Source organism: Bos indicus x Bos taurus, unplaced genomic scaffold (assembly GCF_003369695.1).
Source record: "Bos indicus x Bos taurus breed Angus x Brahman F1 hybrid unplaced genomic scaffold, Bos_hybrid_MaternalHap_v2.0 tig00003474_arrow_arrow_obj, whole genome shotgun sequence".
NCBI classification, from domain to species: Eukaryota; Metazoa; Chordata; class Mammalia; order Artiodactyla; family Bovidae; genus Bos; species Bos indicus x Bos taurus.
The window spans coordinates 57,613-76,635 of record NW_020867678.1 but is presented as its reverse complement, the minus strand read 5'-3'; the positions used below and the strand labels follow the sequence as shown (position 1 = coordinate 76,635).

The window sequence follows — 19,023 nt, the reverse complement described above, 5'->3', positions numbered from 1 at the left end:
TTAAAAAAAAAGATTAATTCATTTATTTTTGGCTGTTCTGGGTCTTTGTTGCAGAACAAGGGCTTTCTCTAGTTGTGGTGAGTGGGGCTACTCCTTGTTGCTTCTCATCGTGGTGCACAGGCCCTAGAGCACAGGATCAGTAGTTGTGGCACACGGGCTTAGCTGCCCCGCAACATGTGGGATCTTCCCAGACCAGGGATGGAACCTGTGTCCCCTGCTTTAACAGACGGATTCTTAACCACTGGACCACCCAGCAAGCCCTCCGAATTACTTCTTGAACTGAGTGGATGGAGATCTGGGTTGTGAAGAAGGGTTGAGAGACATGAGGGAAACACACCCTCAAAACCTTATCTTTGGTCTCTAGGAGAAGAAGAAAAAAATCGCTGCACCCCGACCAAGGACTCTGAGTGTCAGTGCAAACCTGGCACTTTCCGTGGAGAAGATGCACCTGAATTCTGTCAAAAATGCAGCACTGGGTGAGACACAGGAGCCTAGGGGGGCTTCCAACCCACAGGAGACCCCAGTTTCCTTGTACCCACTTCTCTCTCCTGCTTCCGTGAAGCCCCTCCCACCTCCCAGAGCTTCCTTGTGCCTGTGGGGTCTCCTGAGCCTGCAGCAGTGCTCCCTACCACCACTGTCCTGCATGCCTTTCCCAGTGGCCCCTTCCCACCTCTCCTCAGGAGGGACCTAGAAAGACAGAAGTGCGGACAGCAGACAGAAGTCATGAGGAGGCCACGTGTGTGCTCCTTCAAGGTTCCTATAAAACCGGAGCCAACTCGACAGGCCTCACACCCAGCCCCTTGTTCCCCAATAGCACCTGAATCTTTCCTATTCGAGGACTCAGGGGCCAATAGTAATTCACTATCCTCTGATGCTCAGTATTGGCTGAGATTAGTAGGAAGAGCCAACAGGTGGATGAGAGGGCCCCGTATTCAACTTTGACTGGAGGATGAGTCAAACTTGTGACCTTTGACCTGGATGAGGCCCCCCGGCCTCACAGAGCTTCCCGTGCAGCCCAGGGAGGCCAGACGGGCCTTGAAGAGGAAGCCCAGCTCCTGAAGGACAGCTCTGAACACTCAGTAGGAGCCTGGGGGCCGCAGTACACAATCCTGGATTGTTCTCCCGCCCAGTGAGAGGGAGTGAGGGGACCCTCCCCTGCAGACAGCAAGAGCCTGTCTCCCCTCCACTGTCTTGTCAGGGGACCCAGGACGGGAGGCTGCCCCCTCTTTCTCCTCATCCAGCCAGCTGTCCCTGATGGGTCCCCCTGTGTCTGTACCCAGGTGCCCTGATGGGAAGGTCATGGTCATGGACTGTACCCCCTGGAGCAACATCAAGTGTGCGGACCAAGAATCAAGTACCCTTGCCCATGGGGAGGCCCCAGTTCCTGGAGAGCTAACAACCATGAGCCAGAGACTACCCATCACTCCCTCTCCCTCCTCAGGCTCTTCAAGGCTGGTGATTAAAATTGCATCTGTAATCACCACTGTCCTAATCGGATGTGTATGGTGCTACTTTACAGGTGAGGTTCTAGAAGGGAAGGAGGAGGTGCTGGCTCCCTCCTCCATCTCCCCAATCCTCCTGTTCCTCCTGGCTTGTCTCTGATCTTGTTCCCCAGGAAACCCCTCGTCCTCCCACCTCACCTGGTCCTACAAAACTGATCACATCGGGCCCCCAACTCAGCTGACGGTCCCCTCTTCCCCCTGGCCGAGTCTGGTGGGAGGCAGGAGAAGAGGGTGGTTCAGTAGCACTGCACAGAGATTTTACATGGGTTTCATTTTACTTCATTTTCTTCCCTCTCTTCTCCTCCCTGAGGGTTCTCCAGATTCAGAATGTCCCACATGCAGTCACAGGCCCGGGGCTTTGTTCAGTGTCTGAGCCCCCAACCTGCACCCTGTCCCTAGGAAGGGAGGTGCGGCAAGAGCGCCCTCCCCACCACTCAGTGGATGTCTCTTCTCTTCTAGGTCTCTTTAATGAGTGCTGGCACAAGGTGATCGGTTTCTCCAGCATCTGGCGGCATCAGACCCTCAGTAACTACTTCCGTCCTGCAACAAAGCCCAGCGTGGACACGGTCCCCGGTTTGTCCTATGCTGTTGTCCCTGACTCTCTCAACTGGCCTGGGGGCTCTAGGCTGAATGTAGGAGGGAGACTGGCCTGCTGAGAGCTGTCCTAAGGCTGGTTGGCAGCGCTGGCCCTGTCCTTACTGTCTGAGACACCCTCACTCTGTAGCCTGGGGCGTGGGGGGTGTCAGGCAGGGGTGCTCAGTTTCCCTTAGCATCACAGCAGAGTCTGGGTGCCATCAGCAGAGCCCAGATGTGCTGAGTCTATGCCCACTTGGGGGGCACAGCACAGGTGTAGGTGGGAAGGCAGAACCCACTGTCCCCCCAGAAGCTGTAGGGGTTTGTGGGTTTGTGACTCCTGGGTCAGTGCCTTGCTTTTTCGAGGCCCTTTTCTGGCACTTATGTCCCCCAGGAAGGTCTGGTGCTCTGGACCATGCACACAACAGGCTGACCAATGGAGATTGACTTTCCATTCTGATCCCTTGGCAGAAAAAGAAGCTGCAGAAGACAACGCCCAGTCCTGAAATGCAGCAAGCAGACTGTCTGTTGGTGAGTATGGGGCTCTGGCCCTTCTGCTTGCTTGGGACTGTGGTAGAGACAGGGAGAGGCAATGGGTCAGGTCTCCTCTTCTCTGGGGAGGTGGTGATTGAGGGAGACTGGGGCATGGAGGGAAGGGAGCCCCAACCCCTGTTCTGGTCCACTGGCAGCTCTGATGCTACTTCTCATCTGTCTTGTCACCACATCCCTCGTCTAGAACAGGGCAGGCGAAGGGTAATCACTCCTCCCATGACTGACCCAGTGATGGAGTCAGAGCTACATAATATTTTTCTGTGTGACTGTTACATACTTTTAAGCCATTCCTCATCATAGTGGGAATTTTACATTTAATTCAAAAATATTGTTAAGTTGAATCTACTTGAAGTAAAATTTCTTTGTCAACATATAGAAGTATTTTCACTATGTATATGCGTGTGTGTGTATATATATATGACGTGGGCATGGCAACCCACCCCAGTATTCTTGCCTGGAGAATCCCCATGGACAGAGGAGCCCAGCAGGCTACAGCCCATGGGGTCGCAGAGTCAGACATGACTGAGTGATTAAACATGTGTATATTATATATGTATACATACACACACACATACACACACACACACACACACACACACACACAGAGACGTTTACAGTTTGGGGTCATATCATTTCAATAGTTTTGAGGTTTTTGAGTATTACCTTAATTTATAAATTAATCTAGGAGGAATTGAGATCTTTTAGCTATTCTATATTTTTCTTATGAAAAGAGTTAGCATTTTAAGTTAAGAGTTTTATAATACCTCAACTCCATGTGTGTTTTTCTTTGGTAAATTGCTCATTTCTTGTTGAGGCTGTATCTATGTATTACAGTGTTCTATAACCTTATGAGTTTATCCAACTCATAATTCATTATAGAATTTATTGTCATAATTTTTAACATTCATCCATCCACACATTGACATTTAAGTATTATTGTTGAACCATTAGAGTTTTATAAGAATACAATCGTATATAAAATAATGACTCTTTTGTCCGCTCCCTTCAAAGATCCTGCATTGGTTTTGATTTGCTTATGGCTGCATCTGCCAGAATTTCAGAACAAGGTTTACTAGGCTCAGTTCTGTAATCTAGGACCCCCGGTTAAGACCAAGGCTGCTCTCCATTGTGTTTTACAGAAACCAGCAGCACCTGAAGGATCTCAGAGGAGAAGATGGCTGCTGGTTCCAACAGACGCCACTGAAAGTGAGTGTTTTTCTCCTGGGCAGGGGATCAGGAGTGGAGGGAGGAGGGACAGTGTCCTAATTTCTATCTCCATAGTGGTTAGAGCAACTCAGAGAGGGGATGGCTTGTCCCTGAACCATCAGGACTCTAATTCCCTCCCTGCCCCCTCCTCTTTTTGCCACCCTGCACCCCTCTGACCTCTAACAGTGGCCCCTAACACCTCCCTGTCCTTCCCTCCTCCACCATCCTCTCTCCTCCCTGGTTGCTCAGGGCCAGGTTGACCCACTCTGAGACATCCGAGAGGTTGTGCTGTCCAGCAGGGCACCCCCTGGCCCAGGGAGTCTGTGGAGCCCCTGTCCATGCATGCTAAGTGTCTTTTATCATGTCCGAGTCTTTGCAACCCCATGGACTGTAGCCTGTCAGGCTCCTTAGTCCATGGGATTCTCCAGGCAAGAATACCGGAGTGGGTTACCACGCCCTCCTCCAGGGATCATTCCAACTCAGGGATCGAACCCACATCTTACATCTCCTGCATTAGCAAGCAGGTTCTTTACCACTGGCCCCACCTGGGAAGCCCCGTGGAGCGCCTGAACTGTGGCTAAATCTTATAAGCTGTAGTATATAACTCGATACTATAGTTCAAGGAGTTGGCAGATAAAAGACTGTAATTTGTCTCGTTAACAGGTTTTTTTTTTTTTTTGTATATTGATTACATGTTGAGGGGCTTCCCTGGTGGCTCAGATGGTAAAGAATTCGCCTATAATGCAAGAGAACAGGGTTCAGTCCCTGGGTCAGGAAGGTCCCCTGGAGAAGGGAATGGCAACCCACTCCAGTATTCTTGCCTGGAGAATCTCATGGACAGGAGCCTGACAGGCTACAGTCCATGAAGTCACAAAGAATCAGACACACAACTGAGCAACTAACACTACATATTGCAGTGAAAAAAATTCTGAACTTACTTTTAATTGGAGGATAATTGCTTCACAATGTTGTGCTTGTTTCTGCTGTACAGCAACATGAACCAGCCATAGGTGCACATATATCCCCTCCCTCTTGAGCCTTCTTCCAACACCCCCATCCCACCTCCCTTAGGTCATCACAGAGCTCTCTGTGTTATCAAGCCACTTCCCATTAGCTATCTATATTACATATTGAAAGGAAATTTTTTAGAATACTTTGAGTTAGTACCATATTTTATGAAAACTAGTATTGTTATTTTTCATGTTTTCAGTGTAACTGTTAGAGAATATAAACTTGTGTTGGGTGCCCTCCTTATGTACTGTGGATGGTGGTGTGCACAGCATTTCACACACACAGCATTGAATCTGCAGCACAGTCCATGAGGCGGGTGGTGTTTGCTCCATTTTAAGGTTAAATTCTTGCTCGGAGTCTGTCCCCATCGAGCTGTACCGCAGTGTCAGGCGCTGAGGCCGAGCGGGCTCTGAGGCTGGAGACCTTCCTCCCTCCAGGCCTTTGCTTTGTCCCCAGTGCAGAGGTGGCAGCCAGGGGGCCTCACCCTCCTGAGAAAGGCAGGTGCCCTCCTCTGAGGTCTGTTGCCCCTCGCTGTCCCACCCTCTGTCTCCTATCACAGATGCCTTCTCCCTCTGTGACAGCAGTCTCCTCTTCCAGATGGGCCCTCATCCCCTGCTTGGGGCAGGACTCTCTGCTGACCTGGACTGCCCCCAACTGTTCTGGGTGCTGGCGAAGTCCAACGCCCAATGCAGGTGTGGCTTGTTTGCTGCTGGGAAGCAGGTCAGGGGCGCAGAGCAGCAGGCTTACCAGCAGGGGGAGCTCCTCAGGTTCCCATCCTGAAGTCTAGGCCTGAATTGAGGGTCCTTGGCCTTTGTGAAAGCCCGTTCCAACTCTGTCTCTGTGACTTTCCCCCAACCTAGGCCTGAAGCTATTCTTCAGTGACTTTGTGGCTATCTTTTCCTTGTGACTTCTGTGATTCGCTCCTGAGGCAGTTGGGCCTCACATGAAATGAGATCCATGTGACCAGAGAATAGGCCTGGGTCTCTTCGGATGCCTTGTGTGAAATACTGCCAGTCACCAAGAAGGGACAGGGGACCTCAGTCAACACCCCGATGGATGCCTTGGAAATGCTGGGGCAAAGGTTGACAAAAGAGACAGTTCAAGAGTGCCTGCGGAACTCAGGAAAGTATTAACATGTTTATGAAGAAAGTGAGACAGGCTCTGCTGTGCCCTGACCGTTTGAGGACCTCAGTCTTTCAGTTCAGGACACACTGCTAATAGACTTCTAGTTTTTATTTGTATTTGTTTGAAATTTGTCATTCATGTTAGTATGTATGCATTTAATGATGTAACTTATAATGAAGGTGTTAGTCACTGAGTCATGTCCAATTCTTTGCGACCCTATGGACTGTCCCCACCAGGCTCTTCTGTCCATGGGGTTTCTCTAGGCAAGAGTACTGGAGTGGGTTGCCGTTTCCTTCTCCAGGGGATCTTCCCTACCCAGGGATGGAACCTAGGTCTCCTGCACTGCAGGCAGACTCCTTACCGACTGAGCCACCAGGGAGGCCCCATAACTTGTAATATACATCATTAAAGTGCAAACATCTTGTATGTCTTGGTACTTTTATGTTTGTGCATATATTTATATGTGTAGAAAAACATTTTGCAAATATAATTTCTAAGTTTATGTGGGCTACCTGGTTGAGTGCTGGCAATCCAAAGTAATTAGAAATACAAAAGGAGGGCATTCCCTGGCTGTTCAGTGGTTAGGACTCTGCCCTGAGAGCCCTGAGTTCAATCCCTGGTCAGAAAGTAAGATCCCACAAGCCATGAGGCAAAAACAAACAAACAAAAACCTACAAAACAAGAACAGCAATAAAGGAGAGCAAGCCCACTGCTGGGGGAATTTGACCACTTTGGGATTGCCTGGCGACTTCTTCAGGGTCCAGGCTTTAAACATGTCGACTTTATAGTTGGGTGAATATTTGTATTTTTCATAGGCAGATGTTAACAAGTGAGCAGAGAAGGAGGGGAAGTGGCACCCCTGTGCTGTGTCTGGTGACCGTGAACTGGGCTGTCATTCCCCCGGCTTCCTCCTGTTCATCTGGGAGGTTAGGGTGGGATGTGGGTTAGATATGAGTGTCACATAGTTTCTGTGTCACGTCTGCTCTTATCAGTGACCTTCATTGCATCTGGGCTCAAGGAAGAGAGGACAGGGATCTGCCATAGTTTCTGGGAGGAAGAATGGACGGGCTCCTGGGTTATGTTCAGTGTTGGCTTGCTCTGCACTAGATGGGCCCCCCTTGATACTGGTGCTCTGAGCCCAGAATTGCCTTTTTGTGTTTGAATTGGCTGATTAAGGATCTCAGCCTCTCTGTAAGCTTTGACCTTCTGCAGAAAAGACACAGAAATGCTGATTCTTAAATACTGTGAGAACTGACCTAAAATGCCTGCTATATTAGGGTTTTGTATTTTTTTTAATTAAAATTTTTTTTTTTTTTTACTTCTGCTAAACCCTTCTCCATAGTATTCCAGTCACTGCAGGATAATTTAATGGCAGAAGCAATTCTCAGGGAGGTTTTTGGTCTAGTCCATCTCAAGGCTTGTATGTTGTCTTCCCTAAGGTTGATGTGACTGGTGTGGTCAAAACTGGAATTGCCTAAAATGTAGGTACAAATGGATACAGTGTGTGGAGTTCACTTGTGTTTTTAGAAGGGCCGACCCCCGTGGTCTTGGTGCTACATCCCTCTGGCCCTGATGTCCCTCCCTTTCCTGGAAGTCAGGTGTTTCCTGTCTTTGCTGTTCCTTCTGTGCAGGACACTCTGCCTTCATCCCCAGAAGGAGATAGAAATGAATTCTTCAGTGGTTAAGACTCTGCACTCCCAATGCAAGGAGCCCGGGTTCAGTCTCTGGTTGGGAACTGAGATCCCACACACCACAACTAAGCATGTGCTCCGCAACTGAGCCCTTGTGCTGTAGAGCCTGCACATCACAGGAGAGGAGCCTGTGTGCTGCAGTGAAGAGTCTGCACAGCTAAAATAAATAAGATACAATAAAATTTGAAACTGTCACCTACATATTACAAAAAGCATGTGCATTTGTAAAACAGTTTAAAAAAGTAAATAGTCAAGTGTCAGGTCACTTGTCCCTTTCTCAGAAGACTTCCTTGAGTGCCCATTAGAGTATCAGCCTTGTCAGTATTTGTCCTGTATATTCATTTGTACCCATTTATTGTGTGTTTAACTAATGAGAACCTTCAAGAAACGTGAAACTTGACTCCTTTGTTGCTTTCTGATGGGTGCTTAGTCGCTCAGTCGTGTCCGACTCTTTGCGACCCCGTGAACTAAGCCTACCAGACTCCTCTGTCTATGGGATTCTCCAGGCAAGAATACTGGAGTGAGTTGCCATTTCCTACTCCAGGGGATCTTCCTGATCCAGGGATCGAACCCACGTGTCCTGTGTCCCCTTCACTGCAGGCGAGTTCTTTGCCTGTGGAGCCATCCGGGAAGCATTACTGCTTTATGCCAGTGCAAATGTGACCATTTAAAGTTTTACTTGAAGACTGGATGTCTCTTCAGGTTTCTCTTCAGTAATGAATTTGTGACCAAATTAAATATGCAATGTCATATACAAATTTTATAATTTTATGTAAATGTGCAATTTTATGATTTTGAACCAAATAGATATTCGGTGTTATATACAAATTTTGCAGTTTTCTATAAACATGCAATTTAAAGAATTTGTGGCCAAATTAAATACGCAATGTTATATAAAAATTTTATAATTTTATATAAATAAGCAATTGGATGAATTTGTGACCAAATTACATGGCAGTTACATAAAAATTTTGCAATTTTATATAAATATGCAATTTTATGACTTTGTGACCAAATTAAATATGTGATGTTATATACAAATATTAAAATTTTATATATAATTTTATACATTTTGACAAATGTGGAATGTTATAAAAAGTATAAAAACTATCAAGATGTTATGAAATTATATAGTTTTTGATAAATATACAATTTTATAAATTTGTGACCAAATTAAATATGTAATTTTATATAAAAAGAGGCATGTGTGTGTTTTTCCCCCATCCTCTGGTTCTCTGGAGCAGTTCTGAGTGAAGGGTACAGGGATGTGTTCTTGCTGTGTGACCCACTCCTTCCTTCTCCCCTTTATGCCTCAGGCTCATCTTGCATGGGTGTGTCTTCTGCTCTGACTCAAGATTTCCAGATGCCAGATTCCTGGGGGACTGGAATTCAGCCCCTCCTCTGTCCACCTCCTCCCCACTCTTCCCCTGGGAGAGAGGCCCCAGCCTGGCCAGGCTCCTGCACAGCCTCCCCTCTGTGGTGTCTTTGAGTCCTGTCTGGGCCTGCTGGGCTCCCTGGAGGTGCAGACTGGCTCTGACAGAGCTGTTGGGAAGGGCTGGTGGGGCCCTGCGTGCTGGGGTTCTTCTGTGGCCCCTCACTTGTGAGCCTCCTGCCACTCTGGGGCCACCTTCCCCTTCTGTCCCTGCTGTCCTTTCTGCATCCTCATCACAGTGGGTCTGGTGGCTCAGCCCTGCAACCTCATGGAGACCCAACTCCCTTCCCCTGGACCTTAGGGCCTTAGGGAAGGATCCCCCACCCACCTAGATTTCCTGGGGAGCCCCGTGGTCCCAGCCCTGTCCCCTTTCCCAGAGCAAAGGTGCTCATGCAGAGCTGCACACCCCCTGACTGCCCCCACTCCTGCCTGTGAACGATTAATCAGGAGTGGGAAGGAAAATATTTTAGATCACAAATCAGGAAGAAGAGGTGAATGTATAATTACTTGAAAATAAATTCTTGAAAAGCAGTGTTGCCTGTGTGAGACCCCTATATCAGATCACCTAAGTTGTCCTTGAATGGAGAAGACTGACTGGGCCTCCATTTGTTTTTGTGTCTGTTAACACTTTATGAGAAGCTGAAGGGTGGGGGAGGTGAGGGTGTTAGGGGCAATATTATATAATCAACAGGCTTGAGCTTCCCTGGTGGCTTACATGATAAAGAGTCTGCCTGCAATGCAGGAGCCACGGGTCCAATCCCGGGGTCTGGAAGATCTCCTGGAGAAGGAAATGGCAACCCACTCCAGTATTCTTGACTGGAGAATCCCATGGACAGAAGAGCCTGGCAAGTCCCAGTCCATGGGGTCACAAGAAGTCGGACATGACTGAGTGACTAACATTTCACATATGGGATGCATCTGAGCAGTTTTACAGGATAGGTAAGAGCACGTATTAGTGGACATTAACCTAAAACTTAAGAGTTTTAAAACTACAGCCTTATTCTTGTTGTTCAGTCACTCAGTCATGTCCGACTCTTTGTGACCCCATGGACTGCAGCGTGCCAGACTTCCCTGTCCTTCACCATCTCACAGAGTTTGCTCTAACTCATGTCCACTGAGTCGGTGATGCCACCCAACCATCTCATCCTGTCGACCACTTCTTTTCATGCCTTCAATCTTTCCCAGCATCAGAGTCCTTTCAAGTGAGTCAGCTCTTCCCATCAGGTGGACAAAGTACTGGAGCTTCAGCTTCAGCATCAGTCCTTCCAATGAATATTCAGGGTTGATTTCCTTCAAGATTGACTGGTTTGGTCTGCTTGCTGTTCAAGGGACTCTCATGAGTCTTCTCCAACACCACGGTTAAACAAGCATCAGTTCTTCGGTGCTCAGCCTTCTTTATGGTCCTGCTTTCACATCCATACATGACTACTGGAAATACTAGAGCGTTGACCAGACGGATCTTTGTCGGCAAAGTGATGTCTCTGTTTTCTAAAACGGCGTCTAGGTTTGTCACAGCTTTTATTACATCACCATTTCTAATGGTTCAGTGTAGGTTGGTTCTCTGATACTGAGTCTCACCAGACTGGGGCTGTGGTCCCTTCAAGGCCTGAATGGAAAAGGATGTGCTTCCAAGCTTACACATGAGGTGGGGACTGGATTCAGTTCTTGGGGGCAGTTGGCAGGAGGCTGTCCTTTGTCCTTGTGATGTGGGCCTCTCCATTTATTGTTTAGTTGTCACTCAGGCATGTCAGACTCTTTGTAATCCCGTGGACTGTAACCTACCAGGCTCCTGCTGCTGCTGCTGCTAAGTCACTTTAGTCGTGTCCGACTCTGTGCAACCCCATAGACGGCAGCCCAGCAGGCTGCCCCGTCTCTGGGATTCTCCAGGCAAGAACACTGGAGTGGGTTGCCATTTCCTTCTCCAATGCATGCAAGTGAAAAGTGAAAGTGAAGTCGCTCAGTCGTGTCCTACCCTCAGTGACCCCATGGACTGCAGCCTTCCAGGCTCCTCCATCCATGGGATTCTCCAGGCAAGAGTACTGGAGTGGGTTGCCATGCCTTCCTCCAGGGGATCTTTCTGATTCAGGGATTGAACTGGCATCTCTTAGGTCTCTAGCAATGACAAGCATGTTCATTACCCTCAATGCCACCAGGGAAGCCCGGGCCTCTCCATAGAGCTGAACAAAACATGGCAGCTTGTTTCATCCGAGCAAGTGAGCAACGTGGCGAGGGGGGCTGGGGTGTGGGAGCGGGGAGGAGTCATCATCCTTTTACCCTGATCTTGAGACATCCCACTGCTTCTGTTGATCCATTTCTTGGTATTTTGTCTGAAATTCTGACAGGTCTGAGATCCTACTTGCGAGTTAACGAGTTACCTTACCACAGTTATTTATGTGAGTCTTTATGAGTGTGCATGTATACCTGGGTAGCATGTATATACCAGTATACAAGTGTATATGTATGCATACAAACATACATGCTAGCCAACTGTGCACACACCATCCTGTCGTGAGATCTGGATCAAGGATCAGACTGTTTCGTTGCCGAGTAAACATAGCCTTGGTTCCTCACAGCGGGAGAGGGTGGAGGCAGGTGCACCTGTGTGTGCAGTGGGGTTTATGCATCAATTCCAGGTTATGAAACTCAGAGCTTAAATAGATGGCTGACACATCTACTCCTGCTCTCCTCCTCAGTAAGAAAGATCCTGTATTTTCTTCTGGAATTGAAACAAAGTCTCTTCTGGAGGAAAGAAGCCTAGAATGTGAGTACACGGCCGTGATCGGCAGGGGACAACCGCTAGTCCCTACAGGGCAGTAGCCAACCTCTCTCTTCTAAGGCATGTCAACCATTTGTGCTTGTTGCATGCTAAGTCGCTTCAGTCATGCCTAACTCTTTGCAACCTTATGGCCCTTAGCCCACCAGGCTTCTTTGTTCATGGGATTCGCCAGGCAAGAATACTGGAGTGGGTTGCCATGCTCTCTTCCAGAGGATCTTCTTGGCCCAGAAATGGAACCAGCATCTCTTAGGTCTCCTGAACTGACAGGGAGGGTTCTTTACCACAAGCACCACCTGAAAAGTCCTGCTAACCAATCAGCCTTTAAGCAAAGTTGCCCACAATCTTTGCTCAAAAAACTTAAACTTTAAGCAAATCTGAAAAATATCATGTCCATTTTATAAATTGAAGATAATAGGATTAAAGGCCAGAAATTTGTCCCCAGTAGTAAAGATAAGCAGGGTGCACACAGTCCCTCTGCCTGGATGTTAAACATTCACTCTATGGAATTTCATTAAATACATATAAACTTTTAAAGATTTTTTGACATCCCCCAATAGTTTGAGTTGGACAAATAGAAAATACAAAACTCAGTTTTTGGAATAGATTTCCACAAGAACATGAAGTGACTTTTCACCCATCTCTTTCCTGGGTCCTGAGTCATCTTTGCCTGTTTTTTCTTGACTCCTCAGACTCAGGTTTTACCATGTCTCAGCACTTGACTGCTCTTCCTCTGGTTTCTTTTGTCTTTTCTGTCCCCTTGGGCACACCTCATGCTCTCCCTGCTGAATCACAGCAAAAGGTCTCTGGCTTTGACAGCTCTCTCTGTCCTCCATTATGCTATGATCCCACAGGAGTCTGGAATCTTCCTGATGCAAACCACTTCCCAGGATTTCCACCCCTCCCTCCCTGGAGAGTGTCCGGACAATGTCTTATTAAGCACTTGGCTTTTGCTCCGTTCTATGAGTTGCTGAAACCATTTCCACACTAATGACCATTTTAGTCTACCTATTAGCCTTCTTAAACAGTCATGGATTATAGAGACATTTGGGCTTCCCCGCTGGCTCAGATGGTGAGGAATCTGCCTGCAATGCAGGAGACCTGGGTTCAATCCCCGGGTTGGGAAGATCCCCTGGAGAAGGGAATGGCAACCCATTCCGATGTTCTTGTCTGGAGAATCCCCTGGACAGAGGACCCTGGCAAGCTACAGTTCGTGGGTTGCAAAGAGTTGGACACAACTGAGTGACTAACATACATATAGACATTTATGTGACAAAATGTTTTTGTAGTATTATTCAAATGTCAAAAACTTCAAAATAATTAAAATGTTCCCAATGGGATTCTGGATAAGTTACTGGTGTTAGACCTATTACAGTATTTTAGGGAGTTATCAAAAGTAACATTGTAGCAAAATAATTAATGAAATGAAAAAAATGTTTTTAAAAAGTGTTTAAAAATGTTAAGAGGAAAAAACAAGATTATTAATAGTATTTACCTGTGGTGGTTTTAAGGAAGGTGCACAAATTCTTTGATCTTTTTCTTTCATGATATATTGCTGAACATGGGGTGCAATTAGTGACTCATCTGTAATCATCAGGACATGGCAGAGGTGGCTATACATGACCAGCTGCTAGAACTGGGCTCTCCCTTCCAGATCGAAGGGCCAGCAACAAGCCAGCACAGCAAACAAGTCCTCAGGACTGCGCAGTAACCATCTTTTAGGGCACGCAGCCATGTCAAAGGGGTCCATGTCCACGTAGGGCATTTGGCCCAGAGTCAAAAGCTAGCTCCCACAGCATCACTCTGAAGGCCCACGGATCACTGACACTGGAGAACTCATTATTAACCAGACTTTCAAGGGCCGTCCACCAAACCCACCTGTTTTCATTGTCCCCCAGGCAATGACATAGTCCATGGGGAACAAGTCTCTGCAGACGGCATTGTCTGCGATCTTAACTTGAAGTATATCCCCAGCGATACAGTTCCTAACAGCCACATCTTGGTGGATGACTTCCCTGCTGGACAGACAGCTCATTCCTCAGGCAATCTGAACAGTCATGTGAACCAAGTCTTGTTGAGAAACTGCCTGTGGATTATGGGCCTCTACTAATTGGCACTGCCGTAAAAACAATCTAAGATTCCCCCAGTTCATGTAAGCCAGTATCCCCATGGGCTTTTCTCCTTCTATACACATCCTGGTGATAGGAAGAAGATTTCTGTGATGAAGACCTCATAGCTTACAACTCTCAGTGAGCATCATTATCACCTGAATTTCAGAAGCTTGATCTTTAACTGTTTTTACAAATACTTGCTTTTCTTTATTTGGATCTTTTTCTTTTTTTCCTTTAGCCACAGACTTTATTGTTTGAATATTTGCAACTATTATTCTATACACTTTTAATTTCTTCCAAAACGCTATGCTCCATATTGCTAGGTCACTTCACTCTCCATTTTATTCTACATTTCCATCAAGCAGTGTTTCCCCAAATCGCAATCTGCCTGATTGTGTGTTGTTGTTGTTCAGTTGCTAAGTTGTGTCTGTCTCTTTGTGATGCCATGGACTGTAGGCCCCCAGGCTCCTCTGACCATGAGATTTCCCAGGCAAGAATACTAGAGTGGGTTGCCATTCCTTCTCCATATTTGGATCTTTTTCATCTACTAAAACCCCATGGAAAATATGCTCAAAAGTACCTTATTGAAGTTCATCTTTTAGAATTATCCTCTCCCTGGATATTGCAATACCCTTCACCTTAGCGTTGGCCTCCAAAAGAGTGACACTTCTCAGGTCATTCTTCTGTCTTCTGTCTTCAGAACCCTTCTTGAGTGCAAATAAAAACAAAAAACCAAACTCTGTTGCTATGTCAGATTCGATATCATCAACATAGTTCAGAAGTGACAATGCAAAGCAATTTTTTAAACAAAAGCATGTTTATTATGCAATCTCAGACAAAGTGCAATCAGGAGGGAACCTGATTATACTTTAAAAGAAAATGCACTCAGGAGTGAGTCTGGAATCAGAAGCAGCTTTGGTATTTGTTGGACTGTGATCCTCAGCCACTTTTGCCAAAACACGCAGAATGGATGGGTCTGGTGCCCTGTCTGCTGGGCTGCAGGCCCAATTTCTTAACACAGGGCAGATTAACTGGGCCAACCACCCCCGTGCTCAGTGGGCAAAGCTAATCACTCTCCTGTCCTCGTGGGGCCAGCGGGAGGGACTGACTGAAGACAAAGCACCGTGGGTTACACTTCAGAGGGGTGTGCTGCAGGAGGACGGTGCCGGTTTTACTGATTGCAGCCCCATCCACTTCTTGTTCCATCTTCCTGGCTTCCTCCAGTTCTCCTGGATTTAACACCAATTAACCTCAACTTTGGCCCCTTACCTAGATTTCTCAAGAATTTGATCTGGCTATAAATAGGAAGAGGAAAAAAATAAATAAGAAAACCTTTTTGCTGTGCTCAAAGACTCTGCATAACCATCCTGCTTTTAAAAAACAGAGTATAGCACCAGAACACTACATCTTATTCCCTTTCATTTCCTTTTATAATCGTTGAAAATCTCATGAGGTGCTTTGGCCAAAAGTCAAGCTTGTTCTAGACCCGTGACTACCCTATAAAGCCACAATTACACGAAGGCTCTGCAGAGCTCCACCTTCTCACCCCAGGACACAAACCCCAGTTCCTAGCTAGAGACCTGGGCTACGATGCATTTCTTGGTCAGCCTGCTCTCTTACCTTCTTCTAAGCAAAAGCAGGAAATCTGGAAATGAGTTTTCTAAAATAAAGCAAGGCACGTTCAGGAGATGGTTAAAATGGCAATAATTTCATACTAATTATTTTTCTAGATCATTTGAGGTGCTGGAGAAGACTCATGAGAGTCCTTTGGACAACAAGGATTTCGGCCAACTGATGGGAAGAACTGACTCATTGGAAAAGACCCTGATCCTGGGAAAGATTGAGGGCGGGAGGAGAAGGGAGTGACAGAGGATGAGATGCTTGGATGGCATCACCAACTCAGTGGACATGAGTTTGAGCAGACTCTGGGAGATAGTGAAGGACAGGGAAGCCTGGCATGCTGCCGTGCATGGGGTAACAGAGTCGGACACAACTGAGTGACGGAACAACAGCAACAAATAAGGATTAAAGTCATGGACATTGGATGCTCAGTATATGGGACCATTGAATAAATTCACTCTGTTACTGTTGAATCACTGTGATTACTGCAAATGTAGAAACTGCCTGGAATTCCCCTTTCAAAAAAAAAATTTTTTTTTTAGGACTTCGATGTTGGGCCTGTGGTTAAGCATCCACCTGCCAATGCAGGGGAGACAGGTTCTGTCCTTGGTCCAGGGATATCCCACATGCCATGGGGCGACTACGCCAGTGTGCCATAACTACTGAAGCCCACACGCTCTGCAGCCCATGCTTCAGAACAAGAGAATCCACATCAATGAGAAGCCGGTACATTGTATCTAGATAAAGCCTGAGCATAGCAATAAGATCCAGTGCAGCCAAAAATAAATAAATATGTGAAAAAATAAAAAAAAGATTAGTTCATGTCTAAAAAAAAATTTAGCATTGTTCAAGGAAATGCTTGCTTACAAGCATTTGGTTTGCTGGGAGAAATAATTACACTAAAGTAAATTTTATCATATTAAAAAGGCCTCTCTTATAAACAGGGTCAAACATTGTATATTTTAAAATAATATTTATTATATGTTTTGTTAGATATATTTGCTGCAGAAGATTAAAATGATACATATATATAGAAACCTCACTGTTTTTCCATCATCTAGACATAGCACTCTCAGCACATTCAGTTCAGTTCAATTCAGTCGCTCAGTCATGTCCGACTCTTTGGGACCCCATGAATCGAAGCACGCCAGACCTCCCTGTCCATCACCAACTCCGAGAGTTCACCCAAACTCATGTCCACTGAGTCCGTGATGCCATCCAGCCATCTCATCCTCTGTCGTCCCCTTCTCCTCTTGCCCCCAATCCCTCCCAGCACCAGATTTTTTTCCAGTGAGTCAACTCTTCGCATGAGGTGGCCAAAATATTGGAGTTTCAGCTTCAGCATCAGTCCCTCCAATGAACACCCAGGACTGACCTCCTTTAGGATGGACTGGTTGGATCTCCTTGAAGCCCAAGGGACTCTCAAGAGTCTTCTCCAACATCACAGTTCAAAAGCATCAATTCTTCAGCGCTCAGCTTTCTTCACAGTCCAATTCTCACATCCATACCTGACCACTAAAAAAACCATAGCCTTGACTAGGTTTTTCTAGTAGTTATGTATGGATGTAAGAGTCGGACTATAAAAAATGCTGAGCACAGAATTGATGCTTTTGAACTGTGGTGTTGGAGAAGACTCTTGAGAGTCCCTTGAACTGCAAGAGATCCAACCAGTCCATCCTAAAGGAAATCAGTCCTGGGTGTTCATTGGAAGGACTGATGTTGAAACTGAAACTCCAATATTTTGGCCATGTGCTGCGAAGAGCTGACTCGTTTGAAAAGACCCTGATGTTGGGAAAGATTGAAGGCAGGAGAAGGGGACGACAGAGGATGAGATGGTTAGATGGCATCACCAACTCAATGGACATGAGTTTGGGTAAACTCCAGGAGTTAGTGATGGACAGAGAGGTCTGGCGTGCTGTGGTTCATGGGGTTGCATAGAGTCAGACACGACTGAGCCACTGAAATGAACTGAACTGAACTGAATAGATACACAGATGTAGAGGAAGGACTCGTGAACTCAGCTGGAGAAGGAGAGGGTGGGACGAATTGAGAGAGTAGCATTGAAACATAGCCACTACCATATGCAAAATAGCAAGCTAGTGGGAAGTTTCTATGTAATACAAGGAGCCCATCATGGAGCTCTGTGATGACCTAGAGGGTGGGATAGCGGGAAGTGGGAGGCAGGCTCACCAAAGAGTGGATAATATCCTTATGGCTTATTTGTCTTGTTGTATGAGGAAAACCAACCAAACATTGTAAAGCAGTTATTCTTTGATTAAAAATAAATAAATACAATCTGAAAACTATCATTCAACACATCTGTACTGTCATCTAAAGCTATATGGGATCATCTTCTATTCCTAGTTATTTTTCCACTATAAGTGCTTCGAAATGTCATTAAAGGTTTTGAAAATATGATTTTAATAGCCACAAAGTATTGTTTAAAATATCATACATAAATAATGAAATTTCAGTCTCAACATAGAAACATAATACCAAAAAAGGTTTCCATTTTAAACTAAAGCTTGCATTTTAATTCAGCTTAATGAGAATTCCTCTGAAGATCTAAAATTCTTAGGAAAAGTAAATTATGTGGAGTCCTTCTTGCTTTCATCTGTTATGCCTTATTGTCATTTATTTCTAAGGACTCTTGGACTTTTGACATTTTGCCTTTGACTGTAATTTTTGACTGAGATAAAGTCTTAAATTTAGATATTAAGAATGTCAAGAAGCAGTCTTGTAAGTGTGAATCACTCAGTCATGCCCAGTTATTTGTGACCCATGGACTGTAGCCCACCAGGTCCTCTGTCCAGAGAATTTTCCAGGCAAGAATATTGGAGTGGGTAGCCATTCCTTTCTTGAGCGGATCTTCCTGGCCTAGGGGTCAAACCCAGGTCTCCCGGATTGCAGGTAGATTCTTTACTATATGAACCACCAGAGAACCCTGACCCTGGTGGACATGGATGTAAAAATCCTCAAAAGAATATTAGCAAACCAAATTGATGAATACATTAAAGAATCATACACTATGATCAAATGTAAGTCATTCTGTGCCTTCAAGCATGATTTATTATCTGTACATCAATCACTGTGATACACAATATGAGCAAAATTAAGAATAAAATCACATGATCTTCGCAATAATTGCAGAAAAAGCTTTTGACAAAGGGAAACATCAATTTTGATACAATCTCTCAATACAGTGGTTATACATGGAACATGCTAAAGGGTACATAAGACAAGCCCACAGCTAACATCCAGCTCAGTGGCAAAGAGGTGAAAAGTGAAAGTGAAGTCCGTCAGTTGTGCCCGACTCTTGGCGACCCCCCTACCAGGGATTTTCCAGGCAAGAGTATGGAGTGGGTTGCCATTTCCTTCTCCAGGGGATCTTCCCAGCCCAGGGATCGAACCTGGGTCTCCCACATTG

At 46.0% G+C, this 19,023-nt stretch overlaps 1 protein-coding gene across 7 annotated transcripts in view; it reads left to right on the top strand.

The window, feature by feature from the left end:
• The window catches only part of LOC113889029 (tumor necrosis factor receptor superfamily member 10B-like), a 37,039-nt gene extending 28,317 nt beyond the window's left edge, over positions 1 to 8,722 (top strand). Inside the window, exons 4-9 of one of the 7 annotated variants that reach the window (XM_027535914.1) lie at positions 365 to 476; positions 1,281 to 1,519; positions 1,962 to 2,134; positions 2,547 to 2,606; positions 3,767 to 3,833; positions 8,205 to 8,722. In XM_027535914.1, coding sequence (XP_027391715.1) covers positions 365 to 476; positions 1,281 to 1,519; positions 1,962 to 2,134; positions 2,547 to 2,606; positions 3,767 to 3,833; positions 8,205 to 8,323 — 770 coding nt within the window. In that variant the 3' untranslated portion in view covers positions 8,324 to 8,722. Of the gene's footprint in view, positions 1 to 364; positions 477 to 1,280; positions 1,520 to 1,961; positions 2,135 to 2,546; positions 2,607 to 3,766; positions 4,235 to 5,704; positions 6,163 to 8,204 lie in introns of those variants that run through there. The other 6 variants (XM_027535916.1, XM_027535915.1, XM_027535913.1 and 3 more) reach the window with 6 other exon arrangements.
• The last annotated feature ends 10,301 nt before the right edge of the window (positions 8,723 to 19,023 follow it).